General features: G+C 46.2%; 1 protein-coding gene across 4 annotated transcripts in view; it reads right to left on the bottom strand.

The window, feature by feature from the left end:
* The window catches only part of LOC116354020 (runt-related transcription factor 1-like), a 44,321-nt gene that overhangs the window by 7,889 nt on the left and 11,134 nt on the right, over nt 1–25,298 (bottom strand). For 3 of the 4 annotated variants that reach the window (XM_031792762.1, XM_031792765.1, XM_031792764.1), the window contains one exon: nt 5,739–5,995. In XM_031792762.1, coding sequence (XP_031648622.1) covers nt 5,739–5,995 — 257 coding nt within the window. Of the gene's footprint in view, nt 1–5,738; nt 5,996–7,157; nt 8,176–25,298 lie in introns of those variants that run through there. The other variant, XM_031792763.1, reaches the window with a different exon arrangement.

Here is a 25,298-nt window from a genome sequence, read left to right as displayed (position 1 = left end):
TTGACACAGCCTCTGCGTCCCAAATTGACACAGCCTCTGCGTCCCAAATTGACACAGCCTCTGCGTCCCAAATTGACACAGCCTCTGCGTCCCAAATTGACACAGCCTCTGCGTCCCAAATTGACACAGCCTCTGCGTCCCAAATTGACACAGCCTCTGCGTCCCAAATTGACACAGCCTCTGCGTCCCAAATTGACACAGCCTCTGCGTCCCAAATTGACACAGCCTCTGCGTCCCAAATTGACACAGCCTCTGCGTCCCAAATTGACACAGCCTCTGCGTCCCAAATTGACACAGCCTCTGCGTCCCAAATTGACACAGCCTCTGCGTCTCAAATTGACACAGCCTCTGCGTCCCAAATTGACACAGCCTCTGCGTCCCAAATTGACACAGCCTCTGCGTCCCAAATTGATATATATTTATATTTATATTTATGTGTCAATTTGGGACGCAGAGGCTGTGTCAATTTGGGACGCAGAGGCTGTGTCAATTTGGGACGCAGAGGCTGTGTCAATTTGGGACGCAGAGGCTGTGTCAATTTGGGACGCAGAGGCTGTGTCAATTTGGGACGCAGAGGCTGTGTCAATTTGGGACGCAGAGGCTGTGTCAATTTGGGACGCAGAGGCTGTGTCAATTTGGGACGCAGAGGCTGTGTCAATTTGGGACGCAGAGGCTGTGTCAATTTGGGACGCAGAGGCTGTGTCAATTTGGGACGCAGAGGCTGTGTCAATTTGGGACGCAGATGCTGGTATGATGTTCCGGGGTCCTTGTTGGTCCCCGGTTTTATGGGGGGGAATGTGACGACCCTCCCACTCTGTCTGCCGTATTCTGTCTTTGTTCTTGTTTCCTTATTAGGATGCCGGTGGGTGGAGTTGGGAGGGTCGTCAGCTTCATGGGAAACACCTGGGCCATGTGTCTCCCAGGATAAATATACCTCTTCCACATTCATGGAGGAGACTCTCTCCATGCAGACACCTTTGTAGATTGTGTTGTGGTTCTTGGTGGCCTTTTGTTTGTTTGCTTTGGCACCTTTCAACACCCTGCATTATCACATTCATGCATGCAAAACATTCACTTACACTACTGATTACTGATTACACACACCATTGTATATTTTCCTTAGTTGCTTTAGTTAATAAATATATATTTTGTTACTCCTTATCTCCACGTTGTCTCCCTTTGTTACGGGCTTTGAGCCGGTTCGTGACAAGTGGGAGCTCATCCGGGATCTTTGAACTATTGGTTTGGGAGACCGTGGAGGTATGTGTTTGGTTTGCATATTGAGTTTGATAGGCCCAGTATTGGTTGCCTTTGTTGTTTGGTTGGTGTGCTGCGTTGGAGAGAGAATGGTTAGTTTCCAGGCCCTGCCTAGCCTGGAAACTCTTGTTCTACTTTCTGTTGGGAAGTCAGTCTGAGGAGGTGAGTAAATCGGCTGTGTACCTCAGGAGATTTGTGTAGGGTAGTGGAACTTGCTACCCGGAGCTATAGCCTTTTTCCCCTGATAGGCTTAGCGACGTGTTTAAATTTTGGACATGTTGGGCATGGTTAAATGTTTGTTATTTTTGTGTGGTGTCTGTGGACTGAGCAGTTGTCTCGGGGGCACATCCGTGGCTTGGTGGAGTTTGCCAGCATGCTGGGGAGTTCTATTTCCTTGCCAGCGGGCTACAGTGCGTAAATACCCACCGCAAATCTGCACGAAGACTAGGGTTGAGTTATTGTAGGTTTTGGGGAAGCTCCGTATCTCATCTCTCTTCTGTGGTGCTCAGGGTGATTGTCATTTCTCTGGTTGTGGTCTGATGTGCTCAGCAGAGGGGTTGAGCAAGATTATTTACTTATGACTATGGTGTCTCATGTATACAAGTTCATTCGCTTTCCATCAGAGGACCTGTTAGAATTATGTACTAAAGAACAGCCGTTGAAGATCGCTGAACACTACAAGGTTAAATGATTGAAATTAGTGAAATTCTGTTTCGTTGGCAGTGACTATGAATCGTTGGAAGTGACTATGAATCGTTGGGAGTTGTAAAAATTAAGAAGGACCCTGATGTTCTTTTCGTTGGAGTTTGTAGCTGTTGGTCTTTTGTGCCATGTTTCGGAATGTTTACGTGACTGACCATTGTTTCGGGTTGTCATGTTCTATCTTTCCTGTCTGTTCCCTCCTGGTCTTGTGTTCTTCCCTCTTAAATATTGCTTCCTATGCACAAAGGTTGCTGAGGTCTGGGGAGGAGGTTGGTTGGTGCAGGTGGAGGTGTGAACACATAACCCCTCATAATGTCTGTTCCTCCTGGTCGTGTTCTTTCCTCTTAAATATTGCTTCCTATGCACAAAGGTTGCTGAGGTCTGGGGAGGAGGTTGGTTGGTGGAGGTGTGAACACATAACCCCTCATAATGTCTGTTCCCTCCTGGTCGTGTTCTTCTTTCCTCTTAAATATTGCTTCCTATGCACAAAGGTTGCTGAGGTCTGGGGAGGAGGTTGGTTGGTGGAGGTGTGAACACATAACCCCTCGTCAATTTGGGAGGCTGTGTCTATGAGGACGCAGAGGCTGTGTCAATTTGGGACGCAGAGGCTGTGTCAATTTGGGACGCAGAGGCTGTGTCAATTTGGGACGCAGAGGCTGTGTCAATTTGGGACGCAGAGGCTGTGTCAATTTGGGACGCAGAGGCTGTGTCAATTTGGGACGCAGAGGCTGTGTCAATTTGGGACGCAGAGGCTGTGTCAATTTGGGACGCAGAGGCTGTGTCAATTTGGGACGCAGAGGCTGTGTCAATTTGGGACGCAGAGGCTGTGTCAATTTGGGACGCAGAGGCTGTGTCAATTTGGGACGCAGAGGCTGTGTCAATTGGGACGCAGAGGCTGTGTCAATTTGGGACGCAGAGGCTGTGTCAATTTGGGACGCAGAGGCTGTGTCAATTTGGGACGCAGAGGCTGTGTCAATTTGGGACGCAGAGGCTGGTATGATGTTCCGGGGTCCTTGTTGGTCCCCGGTTTTATGGGGGGGAATGTGACGACCCTCCCACTCTGTCTGCCGTATTCTGTCTGTTCTTGTTTCCTTATTAGGATGCCGGTGGGTGGAGTTGGGAGGGTCGTCAGCTTCATGGGAAACACCTGGGCCATGTGTCTCCCAGGATAAATAGACCTCTTCCACATTCATGGAAGAGACTCTCTCCATGCAGACACCTTTGTAGATTGTGTTGTGGTTCTTGGTGGCCTTTTGTTTGTTTGCTTTGGCACCTTTCAACACCCTGCATTATCACATTCATGCATGCAAAACATTCACTTACACTACTGATTACTGATTACACACACCATTGTATATTTTCCTTAGTTGCTTTAGTTAATAAATATATATTTTGTTACTAAAGCAACTAAGGAAAATATACAATGGTGTGTGTAATCAGTAATCAGTAGTGTAAGTGAATGTTTTGCATGCATGAATGTGATAATGCAGGGTGTTGAAAGGTGCCAAAGCAAACAAACAAAAGGCCACCAAGAACCACAACACAATCTACAAAGGTGTCTGCATGGAGAGAGTCTCTTCCATGAATGTGGAAGAGGTCTATTTATCCTGGGAGACACATGGCCCAGGTGTTTCCCATGAAGCTGACGACCCTCCCAACTCCACCCACCGGCATCCTAATAAGGAAACAAGAACAGACAGAATACGGCAGACAGAGTGGGAGGGTCGTCACAACGTGCATCATTCCAATTCTGAGAACTGCATTACAAAGTGAAAAACTGTAAAGGAAGTAGGCTATGGCTATAATAATATTTTTCTCCAATTAAAAGTGTATTCTGTATTCCATTTGTAAATTGGAGAATTTTGCATTTTTAAAACACCTGAAACAGATTTTTCCGGCAATCTAGAGCCATAATCATTACGCTTAATTCTATGTAAAAAACAAACATTTTCTGCATATGTAACCATACATCTTGAGCTGTCTGTGTCCTCCTGAAACTAAATATGCTTCTCTGTGATTCTCTGCTTAAATCTGGGTAAAATATTGGAAGGAATGTGAGTCTAATTCAGTACATTTAGTAATTGCTTGCTTTTCTAAGTCTATCAACCTTGCCAGCTGGCATGTCAACTAAGATAGTTAGACAAGCTAGCTACTTTAACTTGATTGATAGCCTGAAATGGCTTATTGGTAGCTAGTTATGAGGTTGGGAGATTGGGTACTGCTCATGGCCAGTTATCAAGCACCATCTCACACACACGGCAAGTGGTACCGGAGCGCCAAGTCTGGGACCAAAAGGCTCATTAACAGCTTCTACCCTCAAGACTGCTGAACAGTTCATCAAATAGCCTCCCAGACGATTTGCATTGACAAAAATGTGGCACAAGCTCGATGTACACTCATTGGACAATAACCACACACTCATACATACTACACTGACATTTCAACACATACATACAACACAACCCACGCACACACACACACACACACACACATTCCTTCACACTCTTCACACACACACTGCTGCTACTCTGTGTTTATTATCAATTCATAGTCACTTTACCCCTTCACCTACATGTACATAATACCTGAATTACCTGGACTACCCTGTACCCCTGCACAATGACTCGGTACCGGTACCCCCTGTATATAGCCTCCACATTGACTCGGTACCGGTACCCCCTGTATATAGCCTCCACATTGACTCGGTACCGGTACCCCCTGTATATAGCCTCCACATTGACTCGGTACCGGTACCCCCTGTATATAGCCTCCACATTGACTCGGTACCGGTACCCCCTGTATATAGCCTCCACATTGACTCGGTACCGGTACCCCCTGTATATAGCCTCCACATTGACTCGGTACCGGTACCCCCTGTATATAGCCTCCACATTGACTCGGTACCGGTACCCCCTGTATATAGCCTCCACATTGACTCGGTACCGGTACCCCCTGTATATAGCCTCCACATTGACTCGGTACCGGTACCCCCTGTATATAGCCTCCACATTGACTCGGTACCGGTACCCCCTGTATATAGCCTCCACATTGACTCGGTACCGGTACCCCCTGTATATAGCCTCCACATTGACTCGGTACCGGTACCCCCTGTATATAGCCTCCACATTGACTCGGTACCGGTACCCCCTGTATATAGCCTCCACATTGACTCGGTACCGGTACCCCCTGTATATAGCCTCCACATTGACTCGGTACCGGTACCCCCTGTATATAGCCTCCACATTGACTCGGTACCGGTACCCCCTGTATATAGCCTCCACAATGACTCGGTACCGGTACCCCCTGTATATAGCCTCCACAATGACTCGGTACCGGTACCCCCTGTATATAGCCTCCACAATGACTCGGTACCGGTACCCCCTGTATATAGCCTCCACATTGACTCGGTACCGGTACCCCCTGTATATAGCCTCGTTATTGTTATTTTATTTGTGTTTTTATTTTTCCATTTGTTTATTTAGCAAATTTTTCTTACTTACTTTATAAAAAGTCTGCATTGTTGGTTAGGCGCTTGTAAGTAAGCATTTCAAGGTAAGGTTGTAATACCTGTTGTATTCAGTGCATCTGACAATATATATATATTTTATTTGACACAAACATACATAGACATTTATGAGAAACGTTGCCATCAGACTAAATTTGGGCAGGAAAACGTTCCTCTACAGCCTCCAGAAATGATTCAAAATAAAACAACAAATATAGCACTACACACACACACACACACACACACACACACACACACACACTCCCTCACTCACCTTGAATGCGATGGGCAGCGTCTTGTTGCACCTCCAGTGTGTGGGTAGGACAGAACAGATGAAGTTGGGGCTGTCTGTCCTCACCAGTTCTCCAGGGTGTTCTGACAGCACCTCCACCATGCCTCGGTCTGCAATACGCAGTTTTCCCACCAGGGCGGCGCTACTGCTCTCCTGGGCACCCAGGGGCAGACCCTCACTCATCTTACCTGACAACAGGGTGGTGGAAGGGGGGGAGAAGCGCCGACCAGGTGCTGGGTCTGGAGAAAGATGTAGATAAATAAGTGAGTGAGGCACAGACAGACACAACGCAGGCGTACACGCGCACACACTATAGAGTCAACAGTATGTCAATAAGGCATATAACTTCGTAGAAAGTAATTAAAAACTATTCTGTTTATCAATGTGCATGTAGTTTCAAGTTGGCCTTCAGAGCACAGAATTATACAAGTTCTCAGAATAGAGCGCAGTGAAATTACAACAGCGGAACCCAACCCTGGAGAGCCGGAGACACGTGAAACCAAACCGTTAAAAACCAGCCAGCGATGCTGTGTCTGACAGGGCCCGGCGCGCGCTCTCGGTCGGTCTGTCTGTCTGCCACTCAGCCAAGCCCACCACAATCGATGCCACATGTTGGCGGTTTGGAACGACCCGGGGGTTTAAAAACCGCTGTTGCCTCTCGCTCTTTCAACAGAACTTGGACTAGTGTACCACAGAACTGGAGTGAACTCCAACTCTGTGTTGCTCTCATCTGACCATCCAATACTAATAGCAAACCACGCGCTGTGGATGGAAGGATTTATTTATAAACCGTTGATGAGAGGGGAAGTAATGTGCTTTGCATGTGTTATAATGTGTTGTCCACTAGTTACCACAGTCACAAAGTTAGATTGTCTGTTAGATTTAAAGTTAGATTGTCTTCATTTAGGGTTAAGAATAATTTAGCAGTGTGGTTAAATTCAGGGTAAGTTTAGCTTAAAAATCTGATTTTATGGAGATAAATTATAAAAATAGGCGGGGTTTAAGACTTTGTGGCTGTGGTATCTAGTGACAACGGATTAATGAAGCCTAACCTCAAGTGCGTGTATGTGTGTGTGTTGACATTTGTGCGTACATTTATACCCGCGCGCATTCACACAGCCAAGAAACATACCGAAACCAGAATTTGAAGAGGAAATAAACGTAATAATCGGCAGGTCGCCAACGTTTTTTTTCTCTAACAGCGATTAGGCTACAGGCTACATTTGGAACCTAGCATGCACAAAGCACTAAACCACAGTTCAGAGGGAAGTTGAAATCTTGGTTGATAATAATACACAGGTTCTGCCACAGTATGGTGTTGATAAGTTAGACAGGACAAGATGGGTATAGATACCAACACATATTCAACCGTGCGTAAAATGTGAAAATAAGTTAATGTACCGTATTTGGCGTCCCAAAGGAAGACCATTTGTACACCGCAGTAGGATCCAGTTAAACGGACTCTCTGTGGAATATATAGCTCTATGTTTCTTCTGAAAGTTGCCTCTAAAATTAAACCCGTTGTCGTTAGATGAACTCTCCCAAGGCACGTGGATCAACAGTGGAAATCAGGCGACAGTCTGATACCTGCGTGGGCACGAATAAAACTGGGTCTCTGCGTTGTAGTGGAGTCAAAGACCTTCGGTTAACAAATTACGCACATCCCGCCAAATTTCGGTGTGTGAAGTCCTCATTCCATGATCCGTGTTATGGACACATAAACTGACGAGGCATCCACCGAGCAGATACTAAATAAAACCCGACCGTCATCCAAGGAGGTCTCAGGGCGCATTCAAATGAGCAGCGAATATGAAAGTCCAGTTTAGTTATTTTTTTCTCGCCTTTTCCTCTTCTGTTGTTCTTCAATAACTTGTGAGTTACTCGCCACAAAAGGTCAACTTTGATGGATGTTCTATGGCTCCCCAATTCGCAATAGGGATCTTCTCGTCTCTATGCGTGCCAACATGGGAGACGGAAAAAACTTTAATACTTCAATTTCGCTTTTATAAATAGTGTCTGGAATGTAAACGAGGGATAGGCTAGGATGTGTCACTGCAAACAGCCTTATATTTCGACAAACCCTTGTTGAATGCTCCGGTTGTGTATAGAGTTGAGTTGCTGCGTATGAATGAACGTCCCGACAGTGGGAGGCAGGGTTTTACTGGCAGTCAGTCGACAGTGCTGGAATGCGTCCCTCCAGGGTTGGATTTGCATAGAGACAGATCTCAGCCAATGGAATCGAGCAACTACGGAGAGTCCGGGAGGGTTTAACCAATCAGAGCTGCGTCCGTCCAGGGATGGAGAACTGTGGGTTCTTAGGAAGGCTCCGGCCAGTCAATGGAATTCCACTTTGGGGCTGCGGTGCACGATGCCCGACGAGAGACGGACACAGCGGTCGCGCTCTAGTATTGTGGTTTTAACCTAAAAGTCAACCGCGTGCAATTGGATGTTGGATACCAATAGAAAAACAAAAAATACAAGAAAGTATATTGAAAGGTGGATTAAAATGATTGTTCACCAAAAAAAAACTGCCCAAATCACAATTAGGCCTATGCGTTTGGACACCAAACACACATATTTAGTTGGAAATACACTTTAGCCTACCTAATGCCTGATATTTCCCGGATGATTTCTCGTGACGGTGTCAAAACATAGTCTACATGCACCATAACAAAATAAGATGAGTAAATATCCATGCAATACGTCAGCCAATAAGACATAGCCTATGTGCCTATATAGACGTTCAATAACAGGAAAAGTAAAGAGAGAAGCTCAAATGACTCATCTGTCGATGAGGGGGACATTTATACAAAGACAGCCATTCTGCTGAATTCCAGGGCGCGTGTACTGTTCCAGGGGACGTATTGGTCATGCGCTGATTTATTCGGGGAATATGATATCAGCAAAAGTCATCGCTCTAACCATATAACCCAGGCAGCATCACATCTGCGAATAGATTATATGGAGGCCACTTCGACGCATTTTGGGGACGACATCCCATTTCTTATAGGCCTATTCCCCCTCTATAGCACTGTGGCTAGTGTCCAACGTGATGTGGGTTCAGAGGTTGACGTTATAGTAGGTTCCACAATCCATGCACAACACAGACATACTGAATAAAGTAACCATTGCACATGAGATGTATTTCATGATAGTGTGACAGAGCGTAAATGCGTGTGCTTAGAATGTAGCTTTCACGGTGTCAGAATGTAGGCTCTCATCCTCAACAACAAGACTTCAAATACACAGTTATCTACAAGTAAGCATGAAAGTTCCCTTTTGTTTTCCACCGCGGTGCAACAACGTTGCCACATAAAAATGGCGGAATAAAGTAGCGTAGTTAAGTAAAAATACTTTAAAGTACTACTTATGTAGCCTATTTTAAGTATGTTTACTTTACTGTTTATATTTTTGACAACTTTTACTTTTACTCCACTACATTCCTAAAGAAAATATGTACCTTTTTACTCCCATATGTATTCCCTGACCCCCAAAAGTACAGTATTGGTCAAATCCACGTATCTATGGGATGACAATATAACTCATTGTCATCCCTACTGCCTCTGATCTGGCTGACTCACTAAACACATACTGCGTGTGTACCCTTGTTTGCCCGTAAATATAAAAACAAGAACGCTGCCTTTTGATTTGCTTATTATAAGGAATTTGACGTATAGCTTTTACTTTTACTCAAATAGGCCTATGACAATTGAGTACTTAAATACATTTAAAACCAAATACTTTTAGACTTTTACTGGGTGACTCACTTTTACTTGAGTCATTTTCTTTAAGGTATCTTGACTTTTACTGGAGTATGACATTGACCACTTTTTCCACGACCGCATAAAGCACCTCCCAGGCCTTGTGGTGTCAGTGCGCAGTGTGGGCGTCGTGGCTGCACCAAATATCAACAATAGGTGGCGGCATACGATCTAAATCACCTCCTGGCAAATGGAGAGCTGTAACATACACGCAGGCCTCACTGTAGAGAATTATTTTATATTGCGTGACGATGTAAATAAAAACAGACGATCTTATATATGTGAATATTTTTGCATGGTGTAAATATGTTCCATTATGGAAATGATTTAACCCCACATTGTAGGCTACTTTCAAATTCAGATCAAAGCAGAAAGAAAATTATTTTGATATTCAAAATTATGATTTTGTTCTCTCATTATCTCCTATGTTTAGCTCATTTCGATTGACCAGTTCAATATTCATCGCCACAGGCTATGTGTCTTTGCCATGATGACTATGAAGAGTCTAGTCCACCTGTACACGCAGAGCTCAGCAGAAAGTATTCGTCTGATGAGTTTTTCAGTTTGATTTGACAAAGAGAGGTCAGTCTGACAGCCTTGTCGGGGAGTTTTAGAGAACTGTCAGTTTCTCTCCTCTCTCCCCGTGTTTTAAGAACGTATAGCCACAGGGGTGATGATAAAAAATGTAACGGCTTACGCATCCGCCTGGCCGGACCGACTCCAGTGTCCGTGATAGAAAGTGACTGGCCTTTTTGCTCTATATACAGGAAACACGGTGCAAAGAATCCGCACTTGATTGTTCCTGTCCTAACATCTTTTTGATGTTGGATTGATTCATTTAGGCCGTAACCTAACGAAATAATGGATAATGGTGCGTATTTTTTTATTTATTAGATAAACGGATAAAAAAAATATTTATGTGGATTCCCTCTGATTAATCAATGTTCCATTACTTAGGAAGTGCTGACATAGGCCTACAGAAGAACATTACTTCAGTTAGGCCTATTTACCATGGCTTGTGCGCATGGGGCTGCGAGCAGAATGTTGAGTGATTATTCATGTTTAAAAGTATAATTGGTCATCAACTTCACTAAAACACCCAAACAGCTTCCTGGAAATGTGATTCAATGGTGCCGGATAAAATAAGCAGAAGCTACATCGCCTAAAAAAGGCCAGCCACTTGTGACATGGTTGAATAATCATAATAATATATATATATATCACAATAAGACCACAACGCTCTAAAGTCAATCATGCCCCCTTGAATAAAACATTATAATTCAGTCAATCAAATAAGTCCGTTATAACCACATCCAATGACTCACGTTAGAAAGTATAGTTATATCTCTGTGCAGGTGTGTGTCGTGACGGCAAGGCCCGGGCCAGCCGCGGTTTGAGCATTTGACTGGATACGCATTTTGTCGCAATTGTTTGTGTTGAAATATATCCGTGCTGAGAGACGGACACAATTAATCTTTACATTTTTAACATTTAATTAGGCAAGTCAGTAAAGAACAAATTCTTATTTACAATGACGGACTACCCGGGGAACAGTGGGTTAACTGCCTTGTTCAGGGGCAGAACGACAGATTATTACTTTGTCAGCTCGGGGATTCAATCCGGCAACCTTTCAGTTACTGACCTAACGCTCTAACCACTAGGCTACCTGCCGCCACCGATAATGTTATCTTTTACAATGCAGCACAACACAGCACTTCACGCAGAACCGACCAGCACATGCCAGATGGTCCCTTAACTTTAAACAACAACCAAACAATAGGCCATAAATTAGGACTACATTTATGTTTGAAATTTAGGACACAAAATATTTCAAACTGATGAAGCGGTTCTCAACACATCAGTTTAACAGAGTATAAGAGATACATTTGATTGCAAACGGATCCTACTAAATCTATAATTATCTATAATTATTATAGCCTATTCTAATATCGTCGTATATACATTTAGGATTTCATTAATAAAACACAGGGCTCAGTTAAAATGCCCCCTTGGAGATGTGCTAATTATTAGATTATTGTTAAAAACAATAAAACAAAGCATATAGCCTATTTACTCCTATATGACACATCAAATGAAATAGATTCGATTCTAATTAAAACAAATACAATTTAGTTTTTTCACATGCTAAATAAATGTGATGCAGTCTAATTTTTGAAAGCCGTAGCCGTGAAAATGTTGGTTACCTATAATATTGAAATAAAAAAAACTATAGCCTACAATCACGGCCTAAAACATTCAATCATTAAAAAATTCGCGATTTCAATATCATTTAAGGAACTATTTCCTCACAAATGAACCGACTTTACTGTTGCCTAAAGAAAGAACTGCTACTTTGAGGGGACAGGCAGGGAGAGTTCAACAAGAGAGAGAGCGAGAGGCTTGGATTTCCTGTTGTCCCGTTCACCTCTGAGCAGCGGTAATCGGATAGGCGCAAACTGCTTGATCAATAATGTATGTAGTCGGCTATCAAATCTATCGATATGCGTCGCGAGGCTACACGCTGCAGCATGTTTGCGCGATTAACTGGAGGCCGCTTCCATTGCATTGGGAAATAATCAATTCTGGAGAGATGATTGGTTTAAATGACAAGTCATCATCAGCATAAACCACGAATATAGCCCACCCAAAACAGACTGGAGAAAGAATGAGAGGTGAGAGAAAAGTAAACAAAATAAGATTTTAAAAGGATGAGAGGAAGCTGGTGATGGTTAAGATGGTGGTGGGGATGATGAAGATCATGAAGAAATTGCAGCAGGTAAAGATGAGTTATGAGGAAGATTCAGGGCAAATGTCTTTCAATCTGACAAACAAAGACAAAGACGACAGTGGTTGAGAGGCCGACAGTGATGATGTTGATGATAACGATGAAGAGGAAGGGGTAGACGAAGACGACAGTGGTTGAGAGGCCGACAGTGATGATGTTGATGATAACGATGAAGAGGAAGGGGTAGACGAAGACGACAGTGGTTGAGAGGCAGACAGTGATGATGTTGATGATAACGATGAAGAGGAAGGGGTAGACGAAGGCGACAGTGGTTGAGAGGCCGACAGTGATGATGTTGATGTAAACGATGAAGAGGAAGGGGTAGACGAAGACGACAGTGGTTGAGAGGCCGACAGTGATGATGTTGATGATAACGATGAAGAGGAAGGGGTAGACGAAGACGACAGTGGTTGAGAGGCAGACAGTGATGATGTTGATGATAACGATGAAGAGGAAGGGGTAGACGAAGACGACAGGGGTTGAGAGGCCGACAGTGATGATGTTGATGATAACGATGAAGAGGAAGGGGTAGACGAAGACGACAGTGGTTGAGAGGCACACAGTGATGATGTTGATGATAACGATGAAGAGGAAGGGGTAGACGAAGACGACAGTGGTTGAGAGGCCGACAATGATGATGTTGATGATAACGATGAAGAGGAAGGGGTAGACGAAGACGACAGTGGTTGAGAGGCAGACAGTGATGATGTTGATGATAACGATGAAGAGGAAGGGGTAGACGAAGGCGACAGTGGTTGAGAGGCCGACAGTGATGATGTTGATGATAACGATGAAGAGGAAGGGGTAGACGAAGACGACAGTGGTTGAGAGGCAGACAGTGATGATGTTGATGATAACGATGAAGAGGAAGGGGTAGACGAAGACGACAGTGGTTGAGAGGCAGACAGTGATGATGTTGATGATAACGATGAAGAGGAAGGGGTAGACGAAGACGACAGTGGTTGAGAGGCAGACAGTGATGATGTTGATGATAACGATGAAGAGGAAGGGGTAGACAAAGAAGCAGGTGTAGTAATAAAAGCAGGATAGATTACCAAAGAGCCCATTGCCAGTTCGGCCTTTCCTCATCAGGTACATGGCCCAGGACAGGGGACCAGAGTTGGAGAAGGGCCCAGGATTCATGCTTCGTCTCTGGGTACTTGCGGAGCGAACGGTGGGGTGGGTTTTTAAGACCCAGCACAGGAATATGGAAAGCTAGATCCCCCTCACTCTCACCCTCATCCTTTTATACCCACCCACCCACCCACCCGCCACCCAACCCACCTCCCCCCTCGCCCAAGATATTAGTGAAAAACTGAAAACGAGAGAAAGAAGGAGAGAAAGGAGGGGAAAACGGATGGCATCCACTCATGCTTAATATATTCCCTCACTGAGCGTAGCCCCGGGGGACTCGGCATCACTCTGCCCTCAGGCTACTCAGACCTGCTAATTTCATTTAGTGACTCAAATGATTTTTCTCTCTCTCCTTTCCTCTCTCCATCGCTCCCCCCTCCATGTCTTTCTCTCACCTCTCCCCCCCTCGCTTCTTTTTCTAAAGTTCTGACAAACGGTGAAAATAAAGGCAAAGAGCAGGGGATTGAGTTGGTCTTAGCCATAAAGACTGGTTTGTGTTTTAAGTAATTGTCAGTGAGTTTGTGGATCACATGAAGAAGGACCATTGTCTCAGTGGTTCACGCCAGAGTTTGGGAACCACACGGTCCTTACACTGGAAGGTCTGTAAACCAGATTTGAACGACGGAGACAGTTTGATTTGCCTGTGACAGCTCCTGAGGTGACATGACCACTATGGCTGGTCTCTGGCTTCCTGGAAACCGCCTAGCGTGACACGGATCAGTCCTCTGGTCTGGCTGAGGTTGGTGCATGGCCACTGAGGTTTCTGGGTCGTCCTCCACACACACCCCGAATCCACCACTCATAGTCACTATCCCACAGACCTGGGTCCAATGGAACTCTGGGTACACCAGTGGCAGTACCACAGGACACCAAATGTGTGTGTGTTGCAGGGATCTGGTACGCCACAGCAGGTCATGATGGTCTAGTGAAGGCACTACTAGGGACAAGCTTGACAGGATGTGTCGCCTCTGTCACCACACTGTATTAGTTGGTTGGAACCTCCTCTTCCACTCTGCCAATCTCTGCAGGTCAGAGTTTCTCTTTGGGGACGTGGATTGAACTGTCCCTCTAATCGTCCTTTTCTTTATATTTGTTTATTTTTATATTTTTAGGGGACTGCTGTGTTCATGTCCTCTCAGTCCCTCGCTCTTGCTCAGCCTCTCTCTCTCTCTCTCTCTGTCTTTGTCTCTGTCTCTGTCTCTCTGTGCCAGGGGCAGTCTTTCCCCTGATGTCTCTAGAGTTGGGGCCACCCTGAGGCCAGCACCAGAGCCACACTGAGGATCAATAGCCACACACTCGCCCCTCCTCACCACCTCCACCACCTCCCTGAACAAGGGATCGATGGAGAGATACAGCCTGGGGAGGAGTCTCATAGAGCTTCAAAGAGCTTCTCATCAGTCACTCATCACTCAGTCACTCAGTCACTCATCACTCAGTCACTCATCACTCAGTCACTCAGTCACTCATCACTCAGTCACTCATCACTCAGTCACTCATCACTCAGTCACTCAGTCACTCATCACTCAGTCACTCAGTCACTCATCACTCAGTCACTCAGTCACTCATCACTCAGTCACTCATCACTCAGTCACTCAGTCACTCAGTCACTCATCACTCAGTCACTCAGTCACTCATCACTCAGTCACTCAGTCACTCAGTCACTCATCACTCAGTCACTCAGTCACTCAGTCACTCAGTCACTCATCACTCAGTCACTCATCACTCAGTCACTCATCACTCAGTCACTCAGTCACTCAGTCACTCATCACTCAGTCACTCAGTCACTCATCACTCAGTCACTCAGTCACTCAGTCACTCATCACTCAGTCACTCAGTCACTCAGTCACTCAGTCACTCATCACTCAGTCACTCAGTCACTCATCACTCAGTCACTCAGTCACTCAGTCACTCATCACTCATCACTCAGTCACTCAGTCACTCAGTCACTCAGTCACTCATCACTCAGTCACTCATCACTCAGTCACTCATCACTCAGTCACTCATCACTCAGTCACTCAGTCACTCATCACTCAGTCACTCAGTCACTCATCACTCAGTCACTCATCACTCAGTCACTCAGTCACTCATCACTCACCTGCTGAAAGTGTTAGCAGATTGTTTTAAGTTTATTGTAGAAGATTTACAGAAGTTGGAATTGAATGTTTCTGTAATCAAACATTGTGAAAGCAGCGATAGTGACTCTCAAGTTAAAATAGAGGGGGGAAAAATTGAGGCTTGCACGTATGCACGTACGCACTCTCACACCTCCTCTATAATTCATGGGGCGGTATTGTTTGGATGCAGTTAACTGCTACTTAAAAGTAATTAATTGATTTTCTGACATATCAGTTAGCAGCACTGCCAAGTGACAGAACAGAGTGGTCCAGCACCTGGTTAACAGACACACACCTTCACATAGCCGCACGCACGCACGCAAGCACACACACACACGCACACACACACACACACTCACACTCCAGGAATGGGACAAACAGCCCACACACACTCAGTCCAGCTGTATTTACATTGCAACTAAGGAGAAACTCTTAACCAGTGACACACACACATGCAACACAAACACACAGCATTTCAAAGGAGCAGTTTTTCCCATGGTCCCTTTCCTGTACTCCCCTGCCCCATCTCTGAATCCCCCAGGGCCCAATAGACCCAGTAATGCTAACATGGCGAACACCAGAACTAGTATCATGACAAGATAATCAGGCTAATCTGTCAATCACAACTAAATCAGAATACTACAATGAATTCATCCCTCAATCCAAGTGCTGTTTGATTTGGTCATTTCTGACTGAAGATATGACTCTGCATTGAGTTTGTCTGTGTCTGAAACCTGCCAGTCTTCAGAAGGGAAGGTGTGTGTGTGTGTGTGTGTTGAATAATTCAGCGTGCTCTCAGATGAGAGAAAACTAGCAGCTCTATGAGGCACTCCTCCTGTGGAACTACTGATTGATTTTCTGACACAAGCTATGAGGAGAGAATATGAGAGAGAGAGGGAGCGAGAGGAGAGGAGAGGAGAGAGAGAGGGAGCGAGAGGAGAGGAGAGGAGAGGAGAGGAGAGAGGGTCACATAGCTCTCAACGGTTTGAAGTGATGTATCTGTCTAAACGTTACTGTGACACCCGTTTGTAACCTTGTAATGTTGACACCTATTCCAGTCATAGTATACATCCTATGCACAGTTCAGCTGTCCACACTTCACTTTTCACCTACACCTTATATCTCAGCACCTCTGTCCTTGCTGTATAGAGCACTGAGCAGGGAGAGAGGGATGGAAGGAGGGAGGGAGGGAGAGGGGAGAGGGAGAGAGCTACGGGGATCTGCCTCAGGCAGCGTTTAGTGCAGTTTGAATGGATGAGCAGGTGCAGTGATGCAGGAAAACACACACACACACACACACACACACACACACACACACACACACACACACACACACACACACACACACTGACTAGTTTAATCACCTGTGAAAAAGGACACTATTCCATGTGATCAACAGAAGAGACTGGGACTATGTGTGGTGTGTTTATTTTCATGTCTTTATTTCAGCACATTTTGAACAAGTCTGCTTCTTCTTTTGTGATTTCGGCCCGGGTTACTTATTTTTTAAAGTGCTTCCTGAATAAAATGTGATATATTGATCTGTAAACTATGGAAGGTTTTCATCTACCATCCAATGGTATGGACGCATAGAAGGATCAATAGAAAGAGGAGAGGATGGATGGATGGATAAAAGGATGGATGGGCAGTAAAGGTGCATGGTGTCCTGATGGAGGGATGAGCCTTGGCCTCTGGGCAGGAAGAGAGGGATGAGAGAGGGATTGGAGGAGGAGATCCCAGAGGAAACGAGAACCAGGAGCACGAGTCCAGAAGTGAGGAGAAGCAGCCACTGTACAGTCCTGGAAGTGATTTACATTAGGTTGCCCCTCTGACTCAACAGAAAAACTCAAACTGACTCAAACAACATGTCCATCCTTAGCCAACTGACAGTTGGTCAGTGATCAGTGTGAGTGTCTGAGGTAAGCCTGCAGCCTAATCTGGGTCCTGATGGTTGGGACTGGGTCTGCTGGAGTTGGGACTGGGTCCTGGTGGTTGGGACTGGGTCTGCTGTGGTTGGGTCTGGGTCTGCTGGAGTTGGGACTGGGTCTGCTGTGGTTGGGACTGCGTCTGCTGTGGTTGGGACTGGGTCTGCTGTGGTTGGGACTGGGTCTGCTGGAGTTGGTACTGGGTCCTGGTGGTTGGGACTGGGTCTGCTGTGGTTGGGACTGTGTCCTGGTGGTTGGGACTGTGTCTGCTGTGGTTGTGACTGGGTCCTGGTGGTTGGGACTGGGACTGCTGTGGGTGGGACTGTGTCCTGGTGGTTGGGACTGGGACTGCTGTGGTTGTGACTGTGTCCTGGTGGTTGGGACTGGGTCCTGGTGGTTGGGACTGGGACTGCTGTGGTTGGGACTGTGTCCTGGTGGTTGGGACTGCTGTGGTTGGGACTGTGTCCTGGTGGTTGGGACTGGGACTGCTGTGGTTGGGACTGTGTCCTGGTGGTTGGGACTGGGTCCTGGTGGTTGGGACTGGGACTGCTGTGGTTGGGACTGGGTCTGCTGTGGTTGGGACTGGGACTGCTGTGGTTGGGACTGTGTCCTGGTGGTTGGGACTGGGTCCTGGTGGTTGGGACTGGGACTGCTGTGGTTGGGACTGGGTCTGCTGTGGTTGGGACTGGGACTGCTGTGGTTGGGACTGTGTCCTGGTGGTTGGGACTGGGACTGCTGTGGTTGGGACTGGGTCTGCTGTGGTTGGGACTGGGACTGCTGTGGTTGGGACTGTGTCCTGGTGGTTGGGACTGGGTCCTGGTGGTTGGGACTGGGACTGCTGTGGTTGGGACTGGGTCTGCTGTGGTTGGGACTGGGACTGCTGTGGTTGGGACTGAGACTGCTGTGGTTGGGACTGGGTCCTGGTGGTTGGAACTAACAGATGGTCTCTTTAGAAATGAGTCACAAGCTTGCCAACAGACAGACAGAGACAGAGAGATTGGGACGGATGGCTGTACCTTGATAGTCCAAAATGGACTATCATCCTTAATCTGCACTAATCTGAAAACATTGGCAATGTGAAAGCAACACGTTAACCCTTGTACAGGTATTTAAGGTCGGAGCAGACAAAGGGAAAGGAGACAAAGAGAAGAAGCCACTTTAAACTATTAAGATGGATGCAGAGTCAGAGGGACTCATATCTATACTATTGAGATGGATCCAGAGTCAGAGGGACTCATGTCTATACTATTGAGATGGATCCAGAGTCAGAGGGACTCATATCTATACTATTGAGATGGATCCAGAGTCAGAGGGACTCATATCTATACTATTGAGATGGATGCAGAGTCAGAGGGACTCATATCTATACTATTGAGATGGATGCAGAGTCAGAGGGACTCATATCTATACTATTGAGATGGATGCAGAGTCAGAGGGACTCATATCTATACTATTGAGATGGATCCAGAGTCAGAAGGACTCATATCTATACTATTGAGATGGATCTGGAGTCAGAGGGACTCATATCTATACTATTGAGATGGATGCAGAGTCAGAGGGACTCATATCTATACTATTGAGATGGATCCAGAGTCAGAAGGACTCATGTCTATACTATTGAGATGGATCCAGAGTCAGAAGGACTCATATCTATACTATTGAGATGGATGCAGAGTCAGAGGGACTCATATTTATACTATTGAGATGGATGCAGAGTCAGAGGGACTCATGTCTATACTATTGAGATGGATCCAGAGTCAGAGGGACTCATATCTATACTATTGAGATGGATCTGGAGTCAGAGGTACTCATATCTATACTATTGAGATGGATGCAGAGTCAGAGGGACTCATATCTATACTATTGAGATGGATCCAGAGTCAGAGGGACTCATATCTATACTATTGAGACTCATATCTATACTATTGAGACTCATGTCTATACTATTGAGATGGATCCAGAGTCAGAGGTACTCATATCTATACTATTGAGATGGATCCAGAGTCAGAGGTACTCATATCTATACTATTGAGATGGATCCAGAGTCAGAGGGACTCATATCTATACTATTGAGATGGATCCAGAGTCAGAGGTACTCATATCTATACTATTGAGATGGATCCAGAGTCAGAGGTACTCATATCTATACTATTGAGATGGATCCAGAGTCAGAGGGACTCATGTCTATACTATTGAGATGGATCCAGAGTCAGAGGGACTCATATATATGGCAGCATGGCAGGCCCATTCTCACAACCCTCACTGATGGGGTTGCCAAGTGGTAGGGTTGCCAAGTGGTAGGGTTGCCAAGTGGTAGGGTTGCCCCTAATCTCTCGTGGACAGACCAATGTAAATAGAACTGGTACCGTAGAATCTGTCAGCAGTAGCTCCGGTGTTTGGGTTTTTTCATCACTGTTTATTTGGACAAATCACGATTTCACAGGTGTTAGCATCTTTCGAATTTTGGAAGGGGAGGAGACATTCACCCAATAACTTGCAAAGAGAGATGGTGGAGCTCCTCGTTCTAGCATCTCTTCATCGCTTCTCTTAACAAGTATGGACCTAGAACTTAATCGAGCAGCTGACCAATTACGCAATACTTTAGTTCTGGGTTAAACGTGATTAGGTTGCCCCACGTAGGCAGGTAGCCTAGTTGTTAGGGCGTTGGGTCAGTAACCGAAAGGTTGCTGGATCTAATCCCAGAGTTGACATGGTAAAGATCTGTCATTCTGCCCCTGAACAAGGCAGTTAACCCACTGTTCCTAGGCCGTCATTGTAAATAAGAATTTGTTCTTAACAGACTTTCCAAGTTAAATAAAGGTAGCTGGACATTTTAATGGTGGTCAGGCTGGCCTTTCCCCCCCCCCAGCAAGAGACAGAGGAGAGAGAGGACACTGGTCAATACATCAGTCATCAGTCAGCCACAAAATCAAAATCAAGTAATGACTCACACGGCCAAAATCCCTTATGACAGAGACAGTGATGGAGGAAGGCAGATCAGCTGAAAGATCCACCCTCACCTCCCACCCCTCCGGTCTTAACAGTACCCCAGGAGGATGAAGGCCCATTGCTAAATGAAGAAGAAGAGCTGGTTCAGTAAATGGAACCAAGGCCTCTCTTTCTAGCCACACCACGACACACTCGGAGCGAAGCGTCAACGAATTGATAAATAAATGTCGAGTCACTGGATGGATAGAACAAATGGATGAGTGCAGGAGCGAAGGATGGGAGGGGTTCTCTCACACACACTTTGCATGGTTCCTTCGTTAACCACACTGGGAAGGGGACTCGGTGGAGTGTGTGTGAGTGCGTGTATGTCCTTCCTTCGTTAACCACACTGGGAAGGGGACTCGGTGGAGTGTGTGTGAGTGTGTGTATGTCCTTACTTTGTTAACCACACTGGGAATGGGACTGGGGTGGCAGGCACGGTGGACTGGTCCCATTGGGCCGTGGTGGTTCTCGGTCGGTCCATTACCGAGGAACACGGGAGGTACTCTGTGGGACTCTGTGGTCGGGCCAATGGACTGAACCCCATGGCACCCCGGCATTCTATCGACAGCTAAATGGGCATTTCCTGTCGCGGTTTCTCGCATGGAAGGTGGCGATGTCGCCCGAGAAGCAAAGCATCACGGGAAAGTCGTGGCGTTTTTTCGCATGCTAGGATGCACCAACACGTCCCCGACCATCACCATCAGAGAGGAGGTGTACCGAAAAGAAGGGAGCGAGAAAGAGGAGGGGAATAAATGAATAGTTAAATAGATAGAAGGAATGGAGACACAATTAGAGATGATTCTCATTCCTTCTGGCTGTACTTCAGAGGCTAACTTTGGCATCGAGTGTTCAGGAAGGTACATTCTCTAGTATCCTGTTGTAGCCACTAGCCCCAGTAAAAAGCTGTTTCTCATGGATGAAGCTCACTATGATGGGAGGCAAGATCTCTGTACCCCTGCCTATATGTACATATCTACCTCAATTACATCGTACCCCTGCCCTTCAACTCGGCACTGGTACCCTGTGTATATAGCCATGTTATTGTTACACATTGTGTATTTATTCCTTGTGTTGCATTTAAAAACAATTGTATACTGCATTGTTGGTAAGTAAGCATTGTACTGTTAGTCTACACCTGTTGTTTACGAAGCATGTGACCATTCAAATTTGATATGTTCTGCAGTACCCACACTGGGCCTAGTATTGACTGCAGTGGTGGCCATACAGGGGCTGAGTGGGTTACCCCACCAGGGGCTGAGTGGGTTACCCCACCAGGGGGCTGAGTGACCGGGTGCTGTGGGGAGACATACAGGACCACTTCGCCATGACATACAGAATGTAGCAAGGCTAACCAATGGACTGGCTCCCCTTAAAAAACATTCTAACACAAACACATACTAACACCTAACCCGAAGCCAGAGAGAAATCCCCAGAGAGAGGGGGAAGGAGAGCGAGGGAGAGAGAGGGAGAACAGAGTGAATGAAACGGAGGAGGAGGAGGAGATGAAAACAAGACAAGGAGGGAATAATATAAAAACGACAAAACAAAAGGCAAGAGTGATTAAACAGACGGAGGGAGGAGGAAGAAAGGGAGGAGGATGGAGAGATGAAAAAGAGGAGAGGAAATGAAGGGACTTTATTAGAGCTGCTCTTCCTGTTCGTCGGATGCGGAGCGAGGGAGCGGAGGAGGAGGAGGGGAGGGGATGGAGGGAGGAGGGAGGAGGGGGATCAAACGCCTGGGCCGGTCGTCTGATGTAGGGCCAGCTCACCACATGGCCCAGACTCCCAAGGGGAGAGGGAGGGGGGCAGACGCAGGAGGGGCCATGGGAGAGAGAGGGGCTTAGGGCAGTCAGCCTCTACTCTACTCTACTCCCAGGCTTCATCCGGGCCTAGAGTTCACAGCTGGGGAAATAGCCAAGTGCTGAGAACGAGTAGTAGTCCAATGCCCCATTCCAAATTGACCCCTTAGACCCTAGCCCCAGGCACTCCTCTTAGATCTGAAAGGACTGGATAGGTATTAATATATGTTTCGGGTTACATTTTGCCCTCTGATGAGCTAGTTGGAAGTTTAGCCATATTGCCAACACCTACACAACCCTTTCATATTTACATGAAGGGCCTAGGGGTACACATGCACCCACGCACGCATGCACACACACTACTATGGGAAATCCCCATTAGTTCTGGGTAACAAAGACTAGCCTGTTCCCTCACAGACATACTAACACATTAACACCAGGGAGAGAGAAAAGACTAGGAGGAAGTGTGTGTCTGTCCGTGCTTGACTGTGTGCGTACATGTGTGAGACAGATAGAGAGAGAGACAGAGAGAGACAGAGAGAGACGGAGAGAGAGAGAGAGACAGAGAGAGAGAGAGAGACAGAGAGAGAGAGAGACAGAGAGAGACAGAGAGAGACAGAGAGAGAGACAGAGAGAGAGACACAGAGAGAGACACAGAGAGACAGGGAGAGACAGAGAGAGAGACAGAGATAGACAGGGAGAGACAGAGAGGAGAAAAGGAGTAGAAATGGAATAGAGGAAGTACTTGTGATTTTACTGTAGCCAGGTAGTAGGGCGACTGAGGTCAGAGTGTGTGTATGTGTTTGTCCATGTCTGCAAGTCTCTGACAGTGAGTTAGTATGTCTATCTATGTGTCTACCAGTATGTCTATGCTTGTGTATCCCAGCATGCATTTATTGGTGTGTTTGTATGTCCGGCGCTGGGACTAAACATAGTGTGTGTGTGAGATTAAGCATAGCTCACAGAGTATGCCCGGTGCGCAGATGACAGCGCAGAAACAAGTGGACCTAAACTACCCTGATGCGTGTGTGTGGTGTGGTGTGTGTGTGGTTGGTGTGTGTGTGTGGTGTGGTGTCTGGTGTGTGTGTGTGTGTGTGTGTGTGTGTGTGTGTGTGTGTGTAGCAGAATCACGAAGAGCTAAATCACAACACCTAATTACTCTAGCAGACATCGTCAGTCAGACAGACATATAAACCAAGTCACCGTGGCTGGCCCAGATACGAACCCTAACCCAGAGCCGCGTTCACTTACACATAGTTACATCAGACATGGCATATGGTTGACATGTGACTGACCGGGTATAGAAGCTTGGTCATCTGCTAGATTTATGAGCATGTTAGCCCACTGAGCTAGAGTCTTGCTGTTGGGCCTATCACAGAGTTACTTGTCCTCAATGAACCATGATCCAGAAGAGGACGAAGCACAGATGCACGGTATGCATGTGTGTGAGAATGTGTGTGTGTACGTGACTTATCTACATCTGAGTCATTTGTCTGACAAATAGATTTCCAGGGACAGGAGAGAGAGAGAGAGAGTGAGTGAGAGAGAGAGAGAGAGAGAGAGAGAGAGAGATAGAGACAGACAGAAAGAAAGAAAGAGTGAGACACATACTGAGATAGACAGAGATAGAGAGAGCAAGCAAGAGGGAGAGGCCAGATCTCTTAATTAGCAGCTTAGAAAATGTTTCCCATGTAAAGCAGTGTTTTGTGTGTTCTCATAATGCCCCACTATGGGTTACAATGACTCAATGTGCTGTACATTATCTTCCTCACACAAAGTGATGTCCGTCTGTTGGGCGACCCTCTCTCTGAGTGCCCTAGTGCCTGTATTGAATAGTGTTGCTGTCCTTGCTGTAATGGTGACCAGATAGAGGAGACAGTGAAGGGGAAGGATGCAGAGCATCTGTGTGTGTAAGGAGCCGTTAGGAGACAAGGACGTAATACACACACACACAGTAATGTAACTGTTGCCTTAGATGAAAGTATCCCCAAGGCCTGTCAATCAAAGGACATCTCAGGAAACAGCTCTGTGAAAGTGCTCTGTTGTGTGTGTGTGTGTGTGTACTATGTTAGTGTGTGAGAGAGAATAGAAAGATAGACAGAGTGAGCCGTCTGTTTTGCATATGGGTTAGCCATTCTGGTTAGCCACAGTCACCTCTTTATGTCACCACAGTCTGTCTACTACTGCTGATACACACATAACTGCTTTACCCACAGCTTTACTACCACAGCACCACAGAGTGGTAGGGCTCTATTATCCACAGCTTTACTACCACAGCACCACAGAGTGGTAGGGCTCTATTATCCACAGCTTTACTACCACAGCACCACAGAGTGGTAGGGCTCTATTATCCACAGCTTTACTACCACAGCACCACAGAGTGTTAGGACTCTATTACCTACAACTTTACTACCACAGCACCACAGAGTGTTAGGACTCTATTACCTACAACTTTACTACCACAGCACCACAGAGTGTTAGGGCTCTATTACCTACAGGTTTACTACCACAGAGTGTTAGGTCTCTATTGCCCACAGCTTTACTACCACAGCACCACAGAGTGTTAGGACTCTATTACCTACAGCGTTACTACCACAGCACCACAGAGTGTTAGGGCTCTATTATCCACAACTTTACTACCACAGCACCACAGAGTGTTAGGGCTCTATTATCCACAACTTTACTACCACAGCACCACAGAGTGTTAGGACTCTATTCCCCACAGCTTTACTACCACAGTACCACCAAGTGTTAGGGCTCTATTACCCACAGCTTTACTACCACAGCACCACAGAGGGTTAGGGCTCTATTACCCACAGCTTTACTACCACAGAGTGTTAGGGCTCTATTACCTACAGCTTTACTACCACAGCACCACAGAGTGTTAGGGCTCTATTACCTACAGCTTTACTACCACAGCACCATCGAGTGTTAGGGCTCTATTACCCACAGCTTTACTACCACAGCACCACAGAGTGTTAGGGCTCTATTACCCACAGCTTTACTAACACAGAGTGTTAGGGCTCTATTACCT

The sequence above is a fragment of the Oncorhynchus kisutch genome, linkage group LG16 (genome assembly GCF_002021735.2).
Source record: "Oncorhynchus kisutch isolate 150728-3 linkage group LG16, Okis_V2, whole genome shotgun sequence".
NCBI classification, from domain to species: domain Eukaryota; kingdom Metazoa; phylum Chordata; class Actinopteri; order Salmoniformes; family Salmonidae; genus Oncorhynchus; species Oncorhynchus kisutch.
Note: the sequence above shows the minus strand (reverse complement) of the source record. Positions and strands in the feature narration are given on the sequence as shown.